The sequence below is a fragment of the Penaeus monodon genome, chromosome 9 (assembly GCF_015228065.2).
Source record: "Penaeus monodon isolate SGIC_2016 chromosome 9, NSTDA_Pmon_1, whole genome shotgun sequence".
Classification (NCBI taxonomy): domain Eukaryota; kingdom Metazoa; phylum Arthropoda; class Malacostraca; order Decapoda; family Penaeidae; genus Penaeus; species Penaeus monodon.
In genome coordinates this window covers 16,229,759-16,252,258 of record NC_051394.1, presented here as the reverse complement: position 1 = coordinate 16,252,258, position 22,500 = coordinate 16,229,759, and the positions used below count along the sequence as shown (strand labels likewise).

General features: G+C 42.5%; 1 protein-coding gene across 2 annotated transcripts in view; it reads right to left on the bottom strand.

The window, feature by feature from the left end:
• LOC119576983 (protein tramtrack, beta isoform-like) overlaps window positions 1-22,500 on the bottom strand; it is a 70,161-nt gene that overhangs the window by 12,637 nt on the left and 35,024 nt on the right. Inside the window, exons 1-5 of one of the 2 annotated variants that reach the window (XM_037924652.1) lie at window positions 18,600-19,316; window positions 15,185-15,380; window positions 12,339-12,887; window positions 2,069-2,114; window positions 1,332-1,388 (exon numbers count right to left, since the gene is read on the bottom strand). In XM_037924652.1, coding sequence (XP_037780580.1) covers window positions 1,332-1,388; window positions 2,069-2,114; window positions 12,339-12,887; window positions 15,185-15,380; window positions 18,600-18,625 — 874 coding nt within the window. In that variant the 5' untranslated portion in view covers window positions 18,626-19,316. Of the gene's footprint in view, window positions 1-1,331; window positions 1,389-2,068; window positions 2,115-12,338; window positions 12,888-15,184; window positions 15,381-18,599; window positions 19,317-22,500 lie in introns of those variants that run through there. The other variant, XM_037924654.1, reaches the window with a different exon arrangement.

Sequence of the window (22,500 nt, the reverse complement as noted above, 5' to 3'; positions counted from 1 at the left end):
TAGATATATATAAATCGTCAGTGGGCGAATAGCATTCTAAACTCCTGTTAACACGTAACGTCTACTCGACTGGCCGCGACAGCAAGTGACAAGTGTCTTCATCTTAATCCCAAGTCTCGTTTTTGGACCAAAGTCGTAAGTCTCCTCTTTCCAAAGTGCTTGTTCACACTCGTGTTTCAAGGGTTTGGAAACTGCACTCACTATCGCCGGCGCTACTTATATCATACCAAGAGCAGAGAGGACAGTACCAGCAGGGTCCCAACATGTGCCAGAATAAGCGACCTTAGGTGAAGTCTCAATAAGGATCATTTTCTGGTGGGAAAATAAAACTTATTGCGTCGATAAAGATGTTTACAGACGTTTTTGGTTACAGACGTGCATTTCCTTTCGTAGGTACGTTGCTTCTGTTCTTAAAATTGACTTATTTACTTTAGAATTTCTTTCACAAACAAATAACAAACTCAACGACCTTCTGTTAAAGGAAATGCACTCGGATAAATTTAATCAGGAGTTTTTCACTAGCTTAGAGAATTAGACCCAGCCGAAGACAAAGCATGTAACTATGTAAGTATGTATGTGTAGGTCATATTTAGTTTATGTTGGTTTCCTCACATTATATCTGATAGACTCCACAGTCTTGTCGGACCAAACACCTCTTTACAACAAGGAATGCAACATGGATCTTTACTGTAAAGCAACATTCGGGCCTCGGAAAAGTGCGTGATATTGCTAAGGGGAATTTGGTCCGACAAAGGCATCAAAATTTTGGTTACATTTGAGGGCTTATGATGAGCTCTGGTGCTTAATGGAATCTACACTAATGTGACACTTATGATTCATGGCTGAGAGACAGACAGTGGGTACATAGGGTTGGGCTATACAGTAACATGGTAATGCTATCCAAACAAGCATCTTAGGACCAGTTTTTCAGATTGGAAACAAATGTCAAAATGTCTTGTACATAAAATATCTATAATAATGCTTTGTATATTTACTTGTGAGGTAGTCGTATGGCAACTGAATGCTAAAATAATTTAGTCTGAACAAAAAATTGTTTAACAATTCTTGTATATTGAATTTCGATCCATGTCATTATTTCATATTACAAAAGACTCGTAATATCAGATACATGAATGTATGATATTTACACTGAAGAACGAGAGGCCAGTCCGGCCAGGGACCGCCTTGCCAGCGGGCGGGGCCGGTCGCGGGCCGCCCATCGAGGGCTTGGGCGTGAGAGGAAGAAGCGCTGACGCCGCCGCAGCCGCCACAGCCGCCGCCCACCGCGAGACGGTCCCCGGGGCGCCTCGAGGGGCTGCGTCGCCACTCACCTGAGCCTGGCGATTCCCGGGTGTTCTCCTGCTCCTCTTGCGGCAGCCTCGTCACCTCTGCAATAAGAGAGCGGAAAGCGTCAGCGGGGAAGGGATCCATCACAGAAAACGTACCCATGCCGTCGCGTAAATCAATTGTCGCGAGGAATTTTATGAAACAGGGTCACTTATTTACTGCGGCTTTTCCCTGGCATAAGAAGGTACGAGAGTCCTTGCTGTGGCAATATATGCATGAAATAAGAGGCAAAGTTAAATATTCTAGTAATCTACTCTCGGAATATATCTCTAATGAAGCCTTAGTGCTTACATGTAACAGATAATCATTTACGATACACAGTGTTGTATTCTCCACAGTTCTTAATATGCATTTTTCTTCGAAGTCTAGTATTCTGTGATTATCATACGTCATCCCTTATCAGATATTCTGCCACTGCCTGCTTGACAGGCGCTTTAACACGCAAAGAAACCCGGGCATGCATGCATACATACATAATATGAACTTCCCTCATTCTCATGAAAACTTTTGGCACGAAAAAACTCTAAATCTCTTGATTGCTACTTCCAAAAATATGATCTACTTATTTGAATACTCCAAAGAACTTTATGTCTAAGATAAACATTAAACATGATCTATTTTTTCTGTGTTTTCAAATGATCTCATCTATATATTTAATAAGAGTACAACACGAATGTATCGGTTATTGACAGAGTAAAGAACATAACGAGTGCCAGCTCACCTTTCCCTTGGCTCTCTCCTGATGGTCCTGGAGTTGATTCCCCACTCTGTTACGGGAGAAGAAAGACGTTAGTTACTGGAACAAGTCTGTTTAGATAAGTTTTCATTTTGAAATGTTTCTTTAACCTACAGTGTTTGCTTTTAATCTATATTTTTATAGCGACGTCTGTACGAGCCCCTCTGCCCCGACGTCACTACATCTGACGGCACCGAGGCCCCGAGAGGAGGCATCCATCATAACTTATAAGACGCCCTCAGAAGTCAAGCCAATAAATCCCCAAGCCCAGCTTTCGCTCGAAGTGCCTCGGCCGCCCGCTCCCTTTCTCGACTCGCCTTGTCTCCCTCCAGGACGCCCGGCGAAGGCGTCGTCGCGGATTTCCTTCGGCCGCTTTCCCGTCGTCTCACCTGGCGATTACGACGCGAACCATCGCGTGCGATCCTATCTATGAGAATTTTAAACCGATCCGTTCCGACAGTGTGTCTCCATGGCAACGCGTGTGATCAATATGGCTGCAGGGACGCATGTTGTAATCAATACTAGAGCTACTTGCTCACGAGGCGCTGTGTCGTGGCCACGTTTGATTGCCCGAGAAAGCGCTTCAGACAAACATAACGAAGCTAGCTCCTTACACTGATCAATATGCGGTTTTACGCCAATTCCGACTGGAGGAGCTGGAACGCGAGGCTAAAATCACCCTTTTTTACGGCGACATTAAGGGGACGGCGTCGAATTCCGTCAAAGCGCTCGCTCTGGCATGGGAACTTCCTACGGTTAACAGTCGGTTATCTGCCCGAGATAACGGCGGAGAGATGTGAAGGATGCCGCACACTGGTACGGCCTTTTCCTTAGATTTCTCCTTTTCTCTCCTCTCTTCTCCCTATCTCCTATCTCCTATTTCCTCTTCCTTTTTTTCTTTTTGTCTTTGCCGTTAATCACGACCCCGTTATCGACTCTGATGTCGATGCGGCGCTGGCAAAAGCAGCGATCCTTGACGGACCTTAATGTCTTTGTGTTGATCCCGACGCCACTGATGCGCTGCTTTCGGCGCCAGCGAGCGATCGGAAGGGAAGGGGGGATGGGCGGCGCAGATTGAAATTGAAACAGTTTGTTTAGCCAAAGACAAGTTTACAGAGAATAGTACAATGATTAAGCGCAATAATATTGGCCTAGCCTTTTTAGAGCGCTCTCCCCTCTCTTTTGAAAGAGAGGGGACAGATAAGAGAGAAGAGAGGAAGGGAGGGGGGGAGAGGGGGGGGAAGAGAAGAGAAGAGGAAAGGAAAAGAAAGGATTGGAGAGGAGAGAGGAGAGGAGAGGAGAAGAGAAGAGAAGAGAAGAGAAGAGAAGAGAAGAGAAGAGAAGAGAAGAGAAGAGAAGAGAAGAGAAGAGAAGAGAAGAGAAGAGAAGAGAAGAGAAGAGAAGAGAAGAGAAGAGAAGAGAGAAAGAGAGAGACGGCGAGACAGAGACAGAGAGAGAGAGAGAGGGAAACATTCCTTCATACCCTCCCTTCCTCCATTTCTCCCTCCCCCACCCTCCCTCCTCCCACGGGACCAATAATGGGCGGCGGTAATATGTCTGAGGCTTCCAGGGACCAACAGAACGGCGATAAATCGGCGCGATCAAAACCGGCGCGGCCTTTCACACGGCGCCCGAGTAAAGGGGTTCGCGCAGACGTCGGCGCGGAGGGAACTCTTTTGCCAGTGCGAACAGAGGCAGTGTGACAACGCATTATAGATAAATGGGACAATAATTCCCAGGCAGACGGTGGCCAAAAATAAAGATGATTTACTTCTCTATTCCTCTGCCTATGTATACGTCTACTTGGATAAATATAACGAATAACAATCAAACAATTAAATAGATAATCACTTTCTCTCATGGATGACAATAATAAGGATCATATATCTGTCTACCAGTCTATCTATCCGTGTACAGTATATAGAGTACATATAAGTATGCGCGCGGCAGTGGTCCCAAAAATGCGGAAATAAATCGAAGTCACATTCTCGTTGCATTACCGCACCATACGTCGCCCTCGACCTCCCCCTCAAACCCCCTCCCTAGGCTCTAATCCTTCCCCAGGGACCCGAGGGGCTTCCCATCCTCTTCGCTCCCCTCCCCCCCCACACCCTCTCCCGCGATGCCCCTCAACTCCCGCCCTTCGGATCGACGCAGCGACACGTGCTCCGGCAGGTGAGTCCGCGGCGGATTTGGAATGGCCGGGGTTAAGGGGGAAAAACGAAGGTGGGGGATTCGATCTTGAATTGGACGAATGGGGGAAATGGTTGATTATGTTAGACACACACACTCACGCACATACACACATGCGCACACATGGACACACACACACACACACACACACACACACACACACACACACACACACACACACACACACACACACACATCCAATAACAATAATAGTAACGATAATAATAATCATTATTATTGTTACTTTTATCATCACTATCATTATTATCAGTATCATCATTATCACTACTATCATCATCATTATCTTTTTAACAGCTAAAACAAAATAAAGTGTAAAAACAAAAAAACGAAAACGATAACAGCAACAACGGACTAAGCACCAGGGCATCGTTGCAGATTAGCTATAATTACAATTATATCGCTTGTTACATGTGATCACCTGAAGGAGGCTCAGTGTCACAAAATCCCTTGGGCGTCTCATTGCGGTGTCCAGTGCCCCCTGCCCCTAAACAACAGAGGGGAGGACAAAAAAAAAAAACAAGAGAGATTGGAAAATACCACGTGCATAATGCTGCCATTACGTTGCACAAACATGGCAGCAACACCTAACCGGAACCAGTTTATCCGAGGGATTAAAATTACCTTTATATCAGGGATTAAAATCGCCGAGAATCGTGTCAATAGAACAACGGAATGAAATCGAGAATAGTGGCAAAACGAAAACTTAGAAGATATCCTCGTTTTGCCTCCCCACCCCCACCCCTCCCTCCGGTGGGCCAGGGCATGGGGTACTGCAATGAGGCGCCCAAAGGCAAATCAATAAGATCCTGGTCGAGATTTGGGCGTGCGGGCGAGCCTCTCCCTCCGGTCGCTTGCTCGCCCATCCACTCCGCGAGGAACCATAGCCTCCGGGCCTTTCTTTAATTGGACTTCTTGCCTTATCGTGAATTCTCCGACAGCGCCTTCTTCGGTGTTCTTCGGAGGAAAGGAGTATGATGTGGAAAGTGACGTGGACAGATATATCCATTGCGTCAATCAGATGGGAGGTCTTCCTAAAGTTTGTGTGTGTCTGTGCGTGACGCTAAATGAACTAGGCTAATGCCGTATTTCTACAATACGCAAAGTGCTGCGAGATTACTACTAGTTCTCTATCTGCGTACTCATCAGTTGCCTTGCCTTTATTCAAATTCCTTTGCAAGATCTTCCTCACACTTTTTTATCCATATTACAGACAGACTCAGAGTTTTGGTAACTTCAGATTTTACCCCACCTATTCTCTCCGATTAGTCCTCTTCTGATACTGCTATAATATATTGCATTACCATACTACAACGATATACTATAGCAATACTACAGGCCGTCCCCTTCGCCAGCTTCTCCCTACCCCTGCTACACCCCCCTCCCCTCCTCCCCTACGTTACAACCCTACCCAGTAGCACTAAAGTAGCCCCCCCCCCCCCCCGCCCAGCCAGGGAAGGTAGCGCAGCGTCCGGCCAAACAGTGATCAATAAGACAGGGCGTTGCAAGGACTCCCTCGCTGTTGGTGGGTATAACCCCCCCCCCCCCCTTTCATCCTCGTACTAGGTGCTTCGTGGGCATAGCTTTGTTGCGGGACAAAGTGCACCGACATCTCAAGATTTCGGTGATCGTCATGGCAACTACATACATACATACTTACATAAATATGCGTATAAATCAATCAATAAATGAATAATTAAATAAATACACACACACAGATATATATATATACATATATATACATAATATATATATATATATATATATATATATATATATATATATAAACACACACACACACACACAAATAATATATATCACACACACACACACACACACACACACATAAATACATACGCATAAGTGCTTAATATATATATATATATATATATATATATATATATATATAATATATATATACACACATATACTCATATGTGTGTGTGTGTATGTATATATATACATATATATACATATATATATATATATATATATATATATATATATATATATATATATGTCTGTTTACGTATACAAACACAAACACACACACACACACACACACACACACACGCACGGACGCACACCGCAAACGCACACTTAAGACACCAAACACGAACGCACACATCAAAGGTACCGCCGCCGCTCTTATTCGCAGTCCTCAGGTTTAGCTGGACTTTGAGGGAGTAAATCGAGCATTGCTGACACTCAGAGTCGAGTGAGGCTCCATAAGGGACCGAAGACTCTTTCTCAAAGTCTGGATTCCCTCGACGTCAAGTTCGTTAGGCGTCGCGAGTCGTCTCCTCCGTGGGTTGATCCAGCACGAGGTTGAACAAATATCGTTTACATGTTCTAAATTCCAAATTATACGTGAACGTTCTCCGCCGCCCCTTGCGGAAGCCACATAGTGTAATCACTCGAACCTCCCCTCCATAAGCTTTGGCCAAGGTAGAACACACCGTAAATAGTGCAACACTGTAAACCTCACCACACAATCGAACACAGTGTTCTCGTCCACTCCCCCGGCTTTTCATTCTAAACAAGCAAGAAATGGACATCTTAAGAGTTAAATCGAGTACTTTCCCTTCTTGGCCTTGCCTCCAGCCCCTTCCAAAGTGTTTAAAACTTGAGTCCAAGTCTACCACGTGATACTTGTGACCTCTACGACCCCGTGGATGTTTGCCGTCTTTCTAAATAACTTTCTTTGTTCCGCTATTTTTATTTATTTTCCTATATTTGTTTTTCTCCCACCCTCTCTCTCCCTCAGTTTGCTTATGCAATCTATATCGACCTATTCAGCTATTTAGAATGTTGTTAACTCTAAATGATCAGAGAATTGCGCATTTACGGAATTCACATCCATTTGTCACCAATGAGAGACTCGCAGCACAACACAGGACACGGTATTTAAGCAATTCGCAAAGACTGGGGAAACAACAAGAAAAGGATAACGGTGTATGTGGAGGTTGATAACAGCGCCTAATAAAGCAGTCGTTACACATGTGTTGCGGTCACCCAAGGGAATCGAGCGTGTGACCATCAGAGAAAATTTAATGGCACTCGTGATGTTCTCGCTAACGGGCTGCGGAACTCAGGAAAGTAAATGATGGCTGGGTGGTAAAACATGACCAACATCAATTTTTTGTTTTGAAACATACAATGCATCGACCTGTACTAGCCTTATTTTGTATGAAGAGTGGTCATAGAGTATGTCTTGACGCCTTTAAAGCATTCCATTAGCAGCGAGTCGAAATGGTGATTCAGCAAAACACACAAAGTGGATGTATCGTAGAGTTATGCCCGACAAGAATGTATACATATACATGAAAGTTTCTCTTTTCTGTTCAATTTTAATTTACTCTCGATTGTGATGTGCCACTCCTCATTACTGTAAATATGTGAGAAAATGACCTTGCAAAGTTCCCTGGCCATAAACGTGTGCAGTTAGCAACGGTAACAGTGTATTCTGAGGAAGCAATTCGATGTCCATAGTTAATGCCGGCGCGTGTTATGCTACATCTACCGCGGTGTCCAATCAATAATGGCTACAGAAGAATATAAAAATTCAACCAATAAGGCTCGTCGTGGGCGTGGCTCAAGTTCCTCATCTGCCAATCAATATCTCCCTTGCTCGAAACCCATGATATGATTGGCCAATGAATGACATCGAGGAAGAGCCAAGCATGCCATGCGATGGGCATGTCGTACCGATTTGTCGCCTTCACGCTGCTCCAAGGCGGGACTCGGGGGCGCGAGGAAGGTCGAGGGGAAGCAACGCGGACGACCTCGCGCAGGAACGACCTTGATTAGCATTTTGGCGCTGAAAACGGGCGAGGAAGTCGTGTTGTGAGGAGGCGGACGGACGTCGGGAGAGGCGAGGGTTCGAGAATGATGGGAGGTTGCAAGCGAGAGAAAATCTCATATAAAAATGGTTTGTTTTTGATTCGCCTCGAACGAAAATAATCAAAACGTTGAGATTTGAAGAATTCACTCGGTTGAATCTCGTCGTAGTGTATACCAAAAAAATATTAATAAGATAATTTATCAAAATTTCAGGCATTCGAACGCCTTTCTCTCTCTCTCTCTCTCTCTCTCTCATTTTTACATCAAAGAAAATTAACACTTTTGAAATTGGGATCGGTAGATATAAAAATACAATTAGTCGCAGAGATTCTGTTTTGAAAAAAAAAAGACATAAATCGACAGTGCAATGACGGGTTAGCATTCCATTGCGGCATGAATAAGTAGGTAATCCCGACTGGATTTATGCGGGCTACGGAGTAAATAATTCCCTTTGTTACTGGAGTTGAACTCGGCGCCGGGATCCCGCCCGTATTCGATATCCAATATATGAAAGGAAACTACAATATATCACTTTAACGAGTGCCATCATACAGAAGAAGGAAGTTTCCTGCTGTTAATGCGGAGGAGAGCAGGTGAAACTGATAAACGGATTGGAAAAAAAAACATTGATATAACAAATATTTAGTTCTTTTAATGAAATATCAAAACTCCCAATAATAACTTATTTCATTCCCAACTCCTTAACCAAAATGGGGCGGGTATGTCTATTATTTGCTCTCATGCTAAACCGGGACCCAATAACTCGACGTCAAGTTGAAAAATGGAAACAAAGTAGTAAGCAGGGGTTCTACCTCCCTATGAAAGGCCGTTGGAGGAAAAATCAATAGACAAAACATTATCATCCCGACCACTGCACCATTCCTATCGACCACACTCATAGAAAACGGGAAATCAAAAAACAGGGGGAACTCGACCATTTTCTTGGTTATCTTGCACAGTACTGTTGTTGCTTTTATGGATTCGTACGATCTCTTCTCTTTATGACCACGTATTGCATATGGAAAAAACAAAACAAAAGAAATATGCATTTCAAATAACCTTTCTTGCATGCGACTCGCTATGAAAAAGTATGCCTCTGTAAGATAAACAAGGAATCTTTTAATTTCATGTATGTCAGTAGACCAAGTTAAAAGTAGAAAAAGAGGTGTGTAGATGTAGAAAACTTAATAAACGAACAAAGATAATCCAAAGTGAAAACCTCCAAGACTCATAATCAGCGCGATAGGACAAGAAAGATGATGAGAGCTCAAGGCAGGTATTGATCGTATATAAATTCCGATACCATTCTCCTTCCGTCTCACCCCCTCCCCCCTCGACCCTCCCGATTCCCCCCGCCCCCTCCACAATCACCCCCTTCTTTCTTCTATCTTTCTATCTCTTTTCGCATTTCCCCTCTCTTTCGCCGCCTATCTACACCTTCCACCTAATCTCCCTCCTCTTTCCCTCCTACTACTCCGCCCCCTCCCCCCTCCCCCTCCTCCTCAGCGCCCGCCCTTCCTTTGGGGACGAGTGCAGCGAAGGAAGGGGGGGGGGCGAGGGAGGGAAAGTGGAGGGGGAAGAGGAGGCGCACTCACGGGACGAGGGAAGGGGTGAGGAGGGGGCAAGGGAGGCCAGGGGATGGGGAAGGGGGGGGCAGGGTAAGGGCAAGGCGGGGGGAGAGGAGAAAGGGAAGGGAGGCAGGGGAAAGGGAAGGGGGGGGGGGCAGGCGAAGGGGTTTAAGTATGGAAGTCGCAGTTTTTTTTACTCCCAAATCTGATTATCTTTGGCAAGGTTTGTTGACATTAGCAGAGACTCGTAGGGGGAGGACGGGGAAGGGGAGAAAATGCAGGGAGAGAAGAGACGAAATATGCTTAAAAAAGAGACAATAAAGATGGGGAATTAATGCCGAATAAAGCGAAAGAGATGAAATCGGAAATGCAGAACCAGGAAGAGGGCGGACGAAGAGTGTGGAGCCGAAGACGAGTGTTATGAAAACGTAAACGTAGCGTCGCAAGGCTGTTATAGCGTAACGCGTGGATTTCGGTTCCGTCGGCTTCGATCGCCGAGATCACAAGGAAGCGCCTCTGCCTCTCCTTCCTTGCTTCCCCGCCTTGTGGAGGAGGGAGAGCAAGAGTCTCAATATATCTTTGGTCCACACGCCCTTCGACGCAGCCAAGCGGGGGCCTTCGGAACACCTTTAATCCGGCGTACTTTAAGCAACGAAAAAGCCCGAAAACCTACGACAGAAAAGGAGCGCCCGGGCCACGCAGACACCATATTGATCGGTGGCTAAATTCTTCCACACCCGCCGAATACCGTTTGTTTTTACTGGATACGACAATTACGCTTCTCAAACACCAATTTTGACTCTAACAAAGAGCGCCTTCGAAGTTAGTTGGACTTGACGGCGGTCGGAGAAATTGATTGTTATAGCGGCAAGACAAGTGGACGTCTTCGCTTTGTTTTGATTTCGGTTATGCAACGCTCTTTTGCAGCGGCAGCTCATCGATCAGCCATTGCAGTTATCGTGAATATCCTGTGCATAAAGTTGGCCAAAATATTTCACGGCCTGAAGGACCAATAATCTACGAATATTTCTCCGTTTGAGAAATATCGTGAACCCGCACCATCTCAGCAGCCCAGAGTGTCACGATACCTCTCTCGCCGTGGCCTCGCCAGGCACGGGAGGCCAGGTCGGCGGCCGCGGCAGAGGCACGTGTCCAGGCGGGAGTCCTCGCGTCCCCGAGTGGAAGCCTACGCCATGGAGGTCGCCGGAAGGGTCGGGTTACAAATGCACTTATGAATGGCAGGAGCACATACAACGGCCCGTTCGAAGCCACACAACGGGACCCCTAATTCCACGGCTGCCCTTACGTCCCTTCCCTCCTCAGGCTCCCCCTTCTGCCTCTACATTCGCTCTACGCTGCGGCTTCCGCCTTTCCAAGCGATCTACGCACGAGACTACGAACGCGACTGGAAAACGCGTTGGTCTATAGCGTCTTTCTACACACACACACACACACACACACACACACACACACACACACACACACACACGAACACACACACACACACAAAAATCACAAAACACACACACACAAAACGACACACACACACACACACACACATACACACACACACAGTTTTGTTTTTCATTTTGAAAGCAACGACATTACCGTTGTGTATATTTGGTAAAAAAAAAATCCACTAAACAAACAAACGTGAAGATGAGACTCGCTTCAACAACAGACTTACGTAAGATTTGGTTTACAATTTACAATTATATCAATAGAATATAAAGCGAAACAGTAAGTTAAATCCAAAAAGAATTCAGTATTAGCAAATCATTAAATTAGAGATCGCATTTGATAATTCTCTGTGAGACATCCATTCTTATTAAAAGGCATTCACGGCGCTGGCAAGTGTTCCGAGGAGCTGAAGGCAGAGAATTTCGCTATGGATGCGAATAAACTTTGGAGAGCACTAGTTACTAAATGATTTTTTAACGTATAGCTAGACAACAAACTTTGTTTTATATATATATATATATATATATATATATATATATATATATATATATATATATATATATATATATATATATATATCACTTTGTATCACCTAACAAGATGCCTGAAAATCATGGATTACTTTAGACATATGCGTGTTTAAGTCTGTGTGTAAAGATATGCTTAAAGCTAATGATCTGGCACTTGCCCGGCACATGGAGGGTGGGGGTCGAAGTGGGTGGAATAGGGCGTGGGAATGGAGGGGGGGGAGAAGAGGGAAGGAGAGGGAGGGAGAAGAGGGAAGGAGAGGGAGGGAGAAGAGGGAAGGAGAGGGAGGGAGAAGAGGAAAGGAGAGGAGGAGAGAGAGGAGAGGAGAGGAGGAGAGAGAGAGAGAGAGAGAGAGAGAGAGAGAGAGAGAGAGAGAGAGAGAGAGAGAGAGAGAGAGAGAGGAAGGTAGGAAAGAAAACGAGAATGCAAGGAGACGGAAAAAAGTGAGAAGAAAAGAATGTTGAAGAGGGGAAGAGAGACCGAGAAAGCAGGAAATGACAGAGAATGGGAGTGGGGGGGGGGGGTACACAACAGATTGGAAGGAAAGAAGAAGTTAGCGAGGAGGGAGAAGGGGATGAAGAGAAAGAGAGGGAAGGATATGTGGAGGGCTACGGCACAGCGACCTGCGCTCGCCGATGACCTACCTTGGTGTCGGCCTCTTTGCTCAGGTCGTCAGGCTCTGAGCATTCTTTGGCCTCCTCGACCTCCACCTTGACCTCGGCCTCGCTTCTCGTGTCCTCGCCCTCCGCCGCCGACAGCGAGCCGCCGACCGAGCCCACCTCGCCCTCGGACTCCTCACCCGAGATCTTGGGCGGGCGGCCGCGTCTCCGCTTGGCCCCGTAGGTGGCCGAGGGGGAGAGGGGCGGCCTCTTGAGGGGCGGCGGGTCGCCCGGGAGGGGCGTAAGGGGGGCCATGGGCACGACGCCGGGCGCCACGCCGGGGGGCGCGGCGCCGGGCATGGCCTGAGGCATGAGGTAGGCGGAGGAGGAGTTCTCGAGGCGCTTCTTCTCGTTGACCTCCGTGAGCCCCTTGATGCGGAGCGACTCGGCCACGCGCAGGAAGCCGGAGAGGTTGTCCTGGTCGACGCTCACTTCGCCGCGGTACATGAAGTCCAGGAGGTCCCGCATGTCCGTGTAGCGCACGTCCTTCAGGATCACGATCGGGTGCTTGTCCGGGTGGGACGCCAGCACAGCCTGCGGGCGGGCGGGAGGTGAGCGGGGAGGGGGAGGGGGAGGCGCCAAGGACGGCAGCAGCAAGCGTGAAATCATTCATTTGGAGAAAAAACAAAAACAAAAATACAAAACAACAAAAGAAATATCAGCAATGATCATTAACAGAATAAAAGCAATAATAAAATAACAGCTACAATAATAGCAATGGTAATAATAATGACAATAGTAAGTATATTAATAAATAATAACAATAAATTATAATAAAATCATAACAAAAATAATGAAAATAACAACTACACCAAGAAAACAACAACAATGTTAATAATATATATATATATATAATATATATATATATATATATATATATATATATATATTAATACAACAACACAATAACAACAACAACAACAAACAAACAACAATAATAATAATAATAATAATAATAATAATAATAATAATAATAATAATAATAATAATAATAATAACAATAATAATAACAACAATAATGATGAAAATAATAATAAGGGTAACACATCAAAACGAAAAGACAAAATTAAGAACTGGAATAGTTTATATGCATAAAAGTTGCATTACTATCATCATCAACAAAGGTGACAGTAACAAAAATCATAATAGTAATATTATGATGTTATTAATAAGATAGCAACAATAATCATTTCATTTATATAATTCAAACTCATTAATAAAATGAAAGGAACATCAGTCATGGCAATAAAAATAAAATATTATCAGCAATACTATTATAGCAATGATCTCATTAATAATAAATTCGTTAGTAATAAGAGACGAGAAGGAATTGATAAAGACAATGATAATAATAACAGAGATAATGATAATGATAAAAATAAATACAACAACAACAACAATAAAAATAATAATGATAATCATAATGATAATAATAATAATAAAATAATAATAGTAAAAATAACAATATAATATTGATAATATAATAATAATAGTAATAGTAATAATGATAATAATCCTAATGAAAGGATAAGGATAATAACAACAACATCAGCAACAAGATAATAATAATAATGATAATAATATCAATAATAATAGTAATAATGATAAGAGCAATAATAATAATAATAATAATAATAATAATAATAATAATTATTATTATTATTATTAATTATTATTATTTTAATAATAATAATAATAATAATAATAATCATCATAATGATAAAAATAATAATCACAATGATAATGATAATAATGATAATTATAACGGCAATAATAGCAAATAAAAAATGTAATAATAAATGAATAATAATAGAAATTATAACAACAATATAATATTAACAACAACAGTGGTATTACTACTACTACTAACAATAATAATAACTATAACAATAATAACTATAATAACTATAACAATTATAACAGCAACAACAACAATGATAATATACTAATAATGATACTAATAATGCTAATAATTCTAATAATAATGCTAATAATAATAAGAATGATAATAATAATAACAACAATAATAATAATAATAATAATAATATTATTATTATTATTATTACTATTATTATTATAATTTTCATTATCATTATCATTATTATTTTCATTATTATCATTACTATTATTAGTATTGTTTTCATTATTATTATCATTATTCGTATCATTATCACTGTTATTATTATCATTATAATATCATTATTATGATTATTATTACTACTATTATTATTATTATTATCATTATAATCATCATCATCATCATCATCATCATCATCATCATCATCATCATCATCATCATCATCATCATCATCATCATCATCATTTTTACTGCTATAGTTATTTTTTTCGTTATCATTATAATCAATATTTTTATTATCGTTGTTAGATTTTGATTATCATCATCCCCATTATTTTCACTATAATTATCATTATTTTCATTATCACTTATATTATATTATTGTAATGATTTTATTATTATCATTATCATTATTATTATTATTATTATTATCATCATCATCATCATTATTATCATCATTATTATAATCATTGCTATTATTAACATTATCATTGTCATCATCACTATCTTTATCATCATCATCATTATTACCATTATTATTATTATCATTATCATTATTATTATCAATTTAGTATAGATAGAAATAGGATTTTTGTTTGACTATATCCTACTTTACCCCCACCCTCTCTCTCTCTCTCTCTCTCTCTCTCTCTCTCTCTCTCTCCACCACTCTATTCACACATCCCATGAAAAAACACACACCTACTTCACAAGCATTTGCCCCGCGCGGCCGTTCAGCCAAGCCCTCACTCACCTGGAAATACGGGCTGCAGGCGGAGAGCACCACCTTATGGGCCTTCAACGTCATGCCCTCGACGGCTAGCGTAACATCCACGAAGGACTCGCTCTGAAGGAGTTGTTCGAACACCGATATGATGTTAGATTGGTGGTTGTTCCACCTGAGACAGAACTGTTGAGGGGACATGGCCATCCTGACGCCCGACGACACCCTGTAGAAAAAGAGCATCAATGGTTACTTATCGTTTAGGGATCAGAGTGGCCCGGGTCACAGCTCACATTTCGCATGTTATAAGTATATTAAAGCAGCAAATAATCTGATCGAGTCATGCTTATGTACACTGAATTCAAAGGGACACTCAACGCGCCAATACACACTGGTCACGTAACACCTTAGATTTCCCTTATGAATACGGTAAAAAATCACTATTATAGGGAATAGCGATACCCTCTTGGACATGGCACTGAATGCAACCCACTATTCCAGCATAAGCATATAAAAGAGGAATACGAAAGGTCATGAAAGAAATCACAGCGTCATAAAATTATAACTTTATGGGAGGAAGAGAGCGAGCGAGCGAGCTAGATAGACAGAGATAGATAGAGGGAGGGATGAAAGGAGAGAAGGAGAGAGAGAGAGAGAGAGAGAGAGAGAGAGAGAGAGAGAGAGAGAGAGAGAGAGAGAGAGAGAGAGAGAGAGAGAGAGAGAGAGAGAGAGAGAGAGAAGGAAAAAGAGAGAGAGAGAGAGAAGGAAAAAGCATAAACATATGTATATCAAAGAGCCAATAGAAAACTTGTCGCACGGACTCAGCACGTGCGTGGGTCTGAGGCCGGAATCATTCACATCGCAAACGAAGGCAAACATTATAGCAAACGTTTAAGCTCTCGTGGTAAACAAGGGAGAGTGGGCGCTGGGCAGGCTGAGAGGGTGGAGGGAGGGGGGGGGGAGACAAATGCATGGCTAGTTCTCCGTTTGGTTCAGTGGCTGGACGAAGGATAATTTTTTTTTTTAGTTATTATTATTTCACGGATAGACATATAGTATGGAGAATGGAAGGACGAACAGATAGTTAGGTAGAGGAAAGGAGGAACGACAGCTTGGTGGATAGGGTATGGACCTACACTTGTGTGGATCAAGAGAGAGAGAGAGAGAGAGAGAGAGAGAGAGAGAGAGAGAGAGAGAGAGAGAGAGAGAGAGAGAGAGAGAGAGAGAGAGAGAGAGAGAGAGAGAGAGAGAGAGAGAGAGAGAGAGAGAGAGAGAGAGAGAGAGAGAGAGAGAGAGAGAGAGAGAGAGAGAGAGAGAGAGAGAGAGAGAGAGAGACGGATAGTGGGATAAGGAACAGAAAGGTAATAGGAGGGATGGAATGGAGGGATAAATTTACAAAGATATAAATGGCTGATTTCATAGAGAGATAACTGGATTCGCATGTGAACGGATATGTAGATTGATAGATGGATTTCCGCCTGACAAAAGGGTAATTAAAAGGTTGGATAGATTTATGGATGATGGATGGATTACCAGAATCTATGAGTGAGTGAGTGGCTAAAAAAAGGAATGGGGTGGATGAGTGATTTGATAAAGGGGCGAATGAGAAGGAAAATAAAGAGGAATGAGGAAAAGATAGGAGAGAATTTATCGTTTCGTAGAGATCATGGCGAAGAAAACGTATAGGAATAGATAACGCTTTCGGATGAAGATCGAAAAGTTGTCGATTCTAAGATGTTGATGGGCTGGAGAAGAAAAGGTAATGATGGGAAGATTCACTTGAGGGGAAAACGGGGCTGGAGATCTCGAGGTTGAGGTGGAGGCAAGGGAGAGGCTAAGAGAATGACTCGATGGGGGAACAGATTAGGTATACTTTTTTACTTTCTAGTGATGGTCTGAGAAAGTTTTGAGGGAGGCGAGTCAGTAACGGAAGGAGGTGCGGGAAAAAAAAGAGTGAAAGAAAAAAAGAAGATAGAAGAAGAAGAAAAGACAGGGAAGGAGAACAGGAGGAGGAGTATACGTCGGCGCATTGGGGAGCGGACGTGGGGTGGGGGGGCAGGGGAAGTCGGGAGGAGGGTAAGACTGGAGGGGGGCGGGGGGAGGAGGAGAGGCCGACCATTCACAAATATCAAAGGTGAGAACAATGAGCAAACTTGCGTGGGGCAGACAGAGTTACAGGTGTGTTTTCGTCATCATTCCTCCTTTCATTCCGTTTTTTTTTATTTGTCTTTTCAGAGGTGCTGAATTGCAAATTGCATACGAATTTGTCATGATTTGATGACGAAGAGAACGATAGAAAAGAGAAGAGGCCGCCGTGGTACTTCTGATTAGTTCAAGAAGATGACGTTACCGCAATCTTGTCTTTCTTCGTGACTCGCTCACCGCTCGAACGCCTTCATAAAAAGGACTCATAAGCTTAGCAACATGCTCGTATCAAACATCGTGAAGAATTAACCTTGAATCTCTAATTCATCGTGTGTTTACGGAGCAAAGCTTATCTTCCGTGATTATGATTATTAATAGTAATCATAAAATATGTATCATCATTGTCTGGACTTTGCATGTGAGTTTTTTTGTGTAATTTTAGTGAGGATCTAAATGTAGCACAGATAATTAATTAGTACGGATCAACTTGTTGTTTTAAATAAGTACGAAAAAATAAGCTTTCCCCTTGGGAAAATGTTCGGTGGAAGTCTATTTTCTTGAGAGCAAATGAGAGGCTACTTTATTTCCAGTTTCCCACATCATGTGTTCCTCCCCGAGAAATTTGCGAGCTCAGCTAATTACCGCCAAACACGCAGGTACGTTCTTCAGGATAATAAGGGCTGATCACGGCACGGGGAAAAGGACAAACTGCGGCCGCTTTATTTGCTTACTGTATTGCTTGATCAGTCAGCTTCCGTCCCGCCGTACTCATTACCTGATCTTTGTGTCGACAGACAGAGCCACACTCATGTCACAGCACTGATTCTCGACCGATGAAACGTTCACAGGTAATGTCCAATCTCATGGCCGGTGATTATCCCAATCAATTTCCTCTGAACGCCAATGCTTATAACAGCAAACAATTTTTCGGACGTTGTGGCGTGAGAAAGCTTTCGCTGCCGGACCAATCACACACGTCATATACAATACACATAAATTCCGGAGTGAGCAAGCAAGTTCATCGGTAAATCAAAGTACATCCAGACACACACTAATTATTATTATTATTTTTATCGCAACCCAGCAAAACGCATCACTAAATATGTTGTTTTTATTACCATTATTTTTTTTCCTCCGGCTAAATTTAGCACGCCTAATACTAGTAGATGGAAAAATAAAAGTATTGTAAGTTGAATCAACAAAAGCATATGGCGAGCCACGTTCAATGAGAGGCGTGGAAAGAGGCGTAGTGAGAGGCGTAGGAAAAACATGCAGAGGCTTTTATGTCCTCCATACTTACATGTGGGGAATCAAAAACGGAAACATAGGTGAGAGCCAATTTAAGGAAGGAGGGACGGTTGCATCTTGATGTCACACTAGTACGCACTCATGGAATTTAATAATCACGCACTCAATAGCTTCTGAATACGCACTCATATATTGCACCACACTTACACAAATATTTTCGACACATTTCTTAACATACACACTCACATTTCACTTCTCGGAAGTTCGCTCACTAATATCACATATTTAGCGCATTAAAATTACGATGAAAGGTACTTTTTTGCAGCTTTGTACAACTTGTATACACACTTTATCCCTGGTTTGATTTTATTTACAGAGTTTAACAATAATACTGAGCCGTTATTAAAATTAGGTTTCGTAACATATTGACTATTCTACTAGCAGCTTGGTCGGCGCGCGGCACTTCACGACTGGTGATCGCTCTCGACACATGCCGTTAACCCGCCGGACCACGATCAATTTGTGACAAAAGTCTACGGTAAAGTCACGCCAAGTTTAAGTATGTACGCGCCGTGTTCGTGGTGATCTTGGCGGTGGGTCGGCGCGGACTGAGAACTGCATGATGTGAAAATAAAATAGACGGTGCCAGAGCAGGAAAATCAATGGATCAATATCTAGCTGGCACTGAGTGAGAGTGCGTGGCGGTAGGAGGAGGAGGTGGAGGCAGTGCCAGCGCCAGCCTCGGAGAGCCAGCCCACAGTCTACAGCCGCCCCACCAACCTCTCTCACAATTTACCTCGGGAAAAGATCAATAGCAAAGGTAATCAATAGTTGCTTCGTGTGGCACTGGTGCCTCGGGCTGGGACGCTTGCTTCGACGGCGGCTGAGTTGCTCTTTCTCTCACTGGCACTCCCCCTTCCCTCGCTCGATGCTGGGTAGGCTCAGGCTATGGTGGTTGACGGCGGCGGTGGAGGTGGAGGTGTTAGTTACTCCCATACACCCATAGTCGCTTGCTTTCTCCGTTGTTCCTTCACCTCCCCGCTGTTCTAGACTGGTCCAGCACACACCTAGACACTCGACACGAATCCTAGACAGTGTTTAAGTGTACTTACTGTGGCGTGGGCGGCGCGGGCGTGTGGTGCCGAGGAGGGTGTGTGCACGCGGCCCCTTCCCTCCCCTCCCTGTGGGCCGCAGCTCGGGGGTAGTAGCAGCACCAGCACCTCACAGAAAACGGACCCTACCCCAGTACACCCTCCATACTCCTCCATACTCCACCATACTCCCTCTATTCCATCCTCCAGCGTTCGTTTTCCACAGTACCCCCTGAGCTCCCTCCCTGCTCACTCTGCTCTGCCTCATACCTTAATAAGACACCTTATACATCGCAACGTAAACATCTCTTCCACCTTCCAATTCCTCATTCATTGCTTTTGTCATCTTGTAATTCATCCGTCTTTTTGGTGCATCTTCTTCCCTCCCGAGCATCTATCAGTACACCCAAGACTTTTTTCTATCATTACATATCAATGCCGCCCTCCCTATCAACATGCAATAAGTATTTCCTCGTTTCCTACCATAACGCGCCACATATATTACTACGATCTCCCATTTCGTAACAAACTTTATCATATCATTATCCAGGTCTTACACCCAGTGATATGTTAGATGACGTTAACACATCACAAAGTCATATCAGATCTTTAGCCTTCTCGTCTTAAGCCTTTCTTTTCCTTCCTCTCTCCTCTCCTTCTTCCCCTCTTCGTACTGTATCCTTCATTTCTCTGTTTCCCTCAAACTTTTTTCTTAATTTCCTTGTACCCTTGGATTTCCGGTTTCAATCTTTCTCTGTTTCTCTCCCCTGTCTTTCCTTCCTTAGCTGAAACACCAACCAAAGCTACTCTGTACTGTTTTTTTTTCTTCAATTTATCATTATCACATTACTGTTATTACTCTGTTCTCCTAAAAAATGCGAATATTGAATAGGCAAGATCTAAAAAGGCATAACATTGATCAGTGTATCATAATACTGGAAGTATAGCAATCCATAATTGTGATTCATGACACTTTCAACAAAATAGAACATGCCTTGTGCTTTAAGGGTGAAGATGTGTCAAGGAAGACATTCGTCTGCCTCCATGGCATGCTTATACATTACCCGTTTATCATTAGAAATTTAAACTACTCTAACATTTTCAATATATATTTGTGATTATTTACAACACACACACACACATACACACACACACACACACACACACACACACACACACACACAACACACACACACATACACACGCACGCACACACATATATACATATATAGAATGAAAGAGAGATAGAGAGACAAATACTCCGACAGTGTCATAAATCGGGAGATACAGATAGAAATTAGACTGATAGTCAGGAAGGAAAGCGGAATAATAAAGATATATAGAAAGAGGTTTAATCAGACCTAAGTATAGATATCCGAATCCTCTCTCTTCTCGTCACACACAATAGCTCCTTTTGCTATCAATTTGCTATGACACTTCCATGTGTATGAGTCTCGCGGCGCCTACTTCCTTTGTCTTCTTTGGTCTTACCGCGGATTAGCCCACGCAAGGAGGCGCGTTTTGCCTACAAATAGCCTATTCCACTTTTCAAGGAATAAAAGGCTTTTTCGCATTATATATCTGCTTCGTAAGACATGAGAGGGAGGAGGGGGAGGGGGACAAGAATCAACTAACAGTCTGATGCTTTTTTTTAAAGGAAAGTTTAGCGAAGAGACATGTCGAGAGAGATCAGAAACGTGTTCCACTATCTCGGTCTGTGATATTAACTGAGATTGTTGCCGTTGTCGCATTATTACGATTGCTATCATTATCTTCATTATCATTATCATCATGATTTCATTGTTATTATCATAATTATTACTTCTTCATCAATTATATATACGACATCATTATCAACACTATCCACTATCATTATCACTACTACACTATCGCTGTCATTATTACCGACATAGAGTTTAAAGTGAGCCTTAATTCGATTTTCTGAGCAGAAAAATACCCTAATTATTACCAAACAGGTCACTCGCAAGTCCCATGACTGCCCAGGCTAACATAATTCGCAATTCCATAGCCAGCGTCGGCGTATAAAAGGAACACGGCCGAATACCACTACAGTCAAAAAACGCGAAATGACATTAAACTTTTGAGGTTAAAATTCGCCACCCACCTGATTAGCTTGCTGCGAAATGCTCGTTTACTCAATGACTTAATCCTTTCCTCCGGATGATAAACATTGCAATATTTTCTTTGATTGCATTCCACGGACTCATTTCTTTATTTTTCTCTGATCTTCGGTAATGCAATCATATTTCTATCCTTAAATAACGCAGTGACGACGTCGGTTCGAAATGAATCCTTCCTTTTATCTCCAGACTGAACACCTCTTTCCTCTGGCACTTACCACTGTTTTCGGAGGTTATTGATTTTACCGTCGTCGACATTGTTACTAGTGTCGTAGTTAACATTATCCTGACTGTTATATTTATTGATATTGCCATTATTCCGTTGTTGTCATCATCGTTGTTATTAACGCTTCTTATCATAATAATTCATTAACATTATCATCAGTATCATATTTGTGATCATTGCGCATGTTGTCATTATCATCACTGTCGTTTCAAAATCTACTTTTCTGTCGATCAGAAACGGTCTCGACATCAAGTGAAACAAAATCTATATTAATTTTCCCGCATAATAAATTTGTTTATCACTAATTAGAACAATTGAGTTGCCTGAATAAAAAATCAGAAGCTATTTTGCATATTGCAGCACACACATGCAATATATATTGTTTCCGTTACTTACCCATTTCCAATGAAAGACTAGAATTGGAGAGAAAATATATTATTAGTTTTTTTATCCTATTTTATTATTGTGGGGTAAAAATGAGCGAATAATATATCA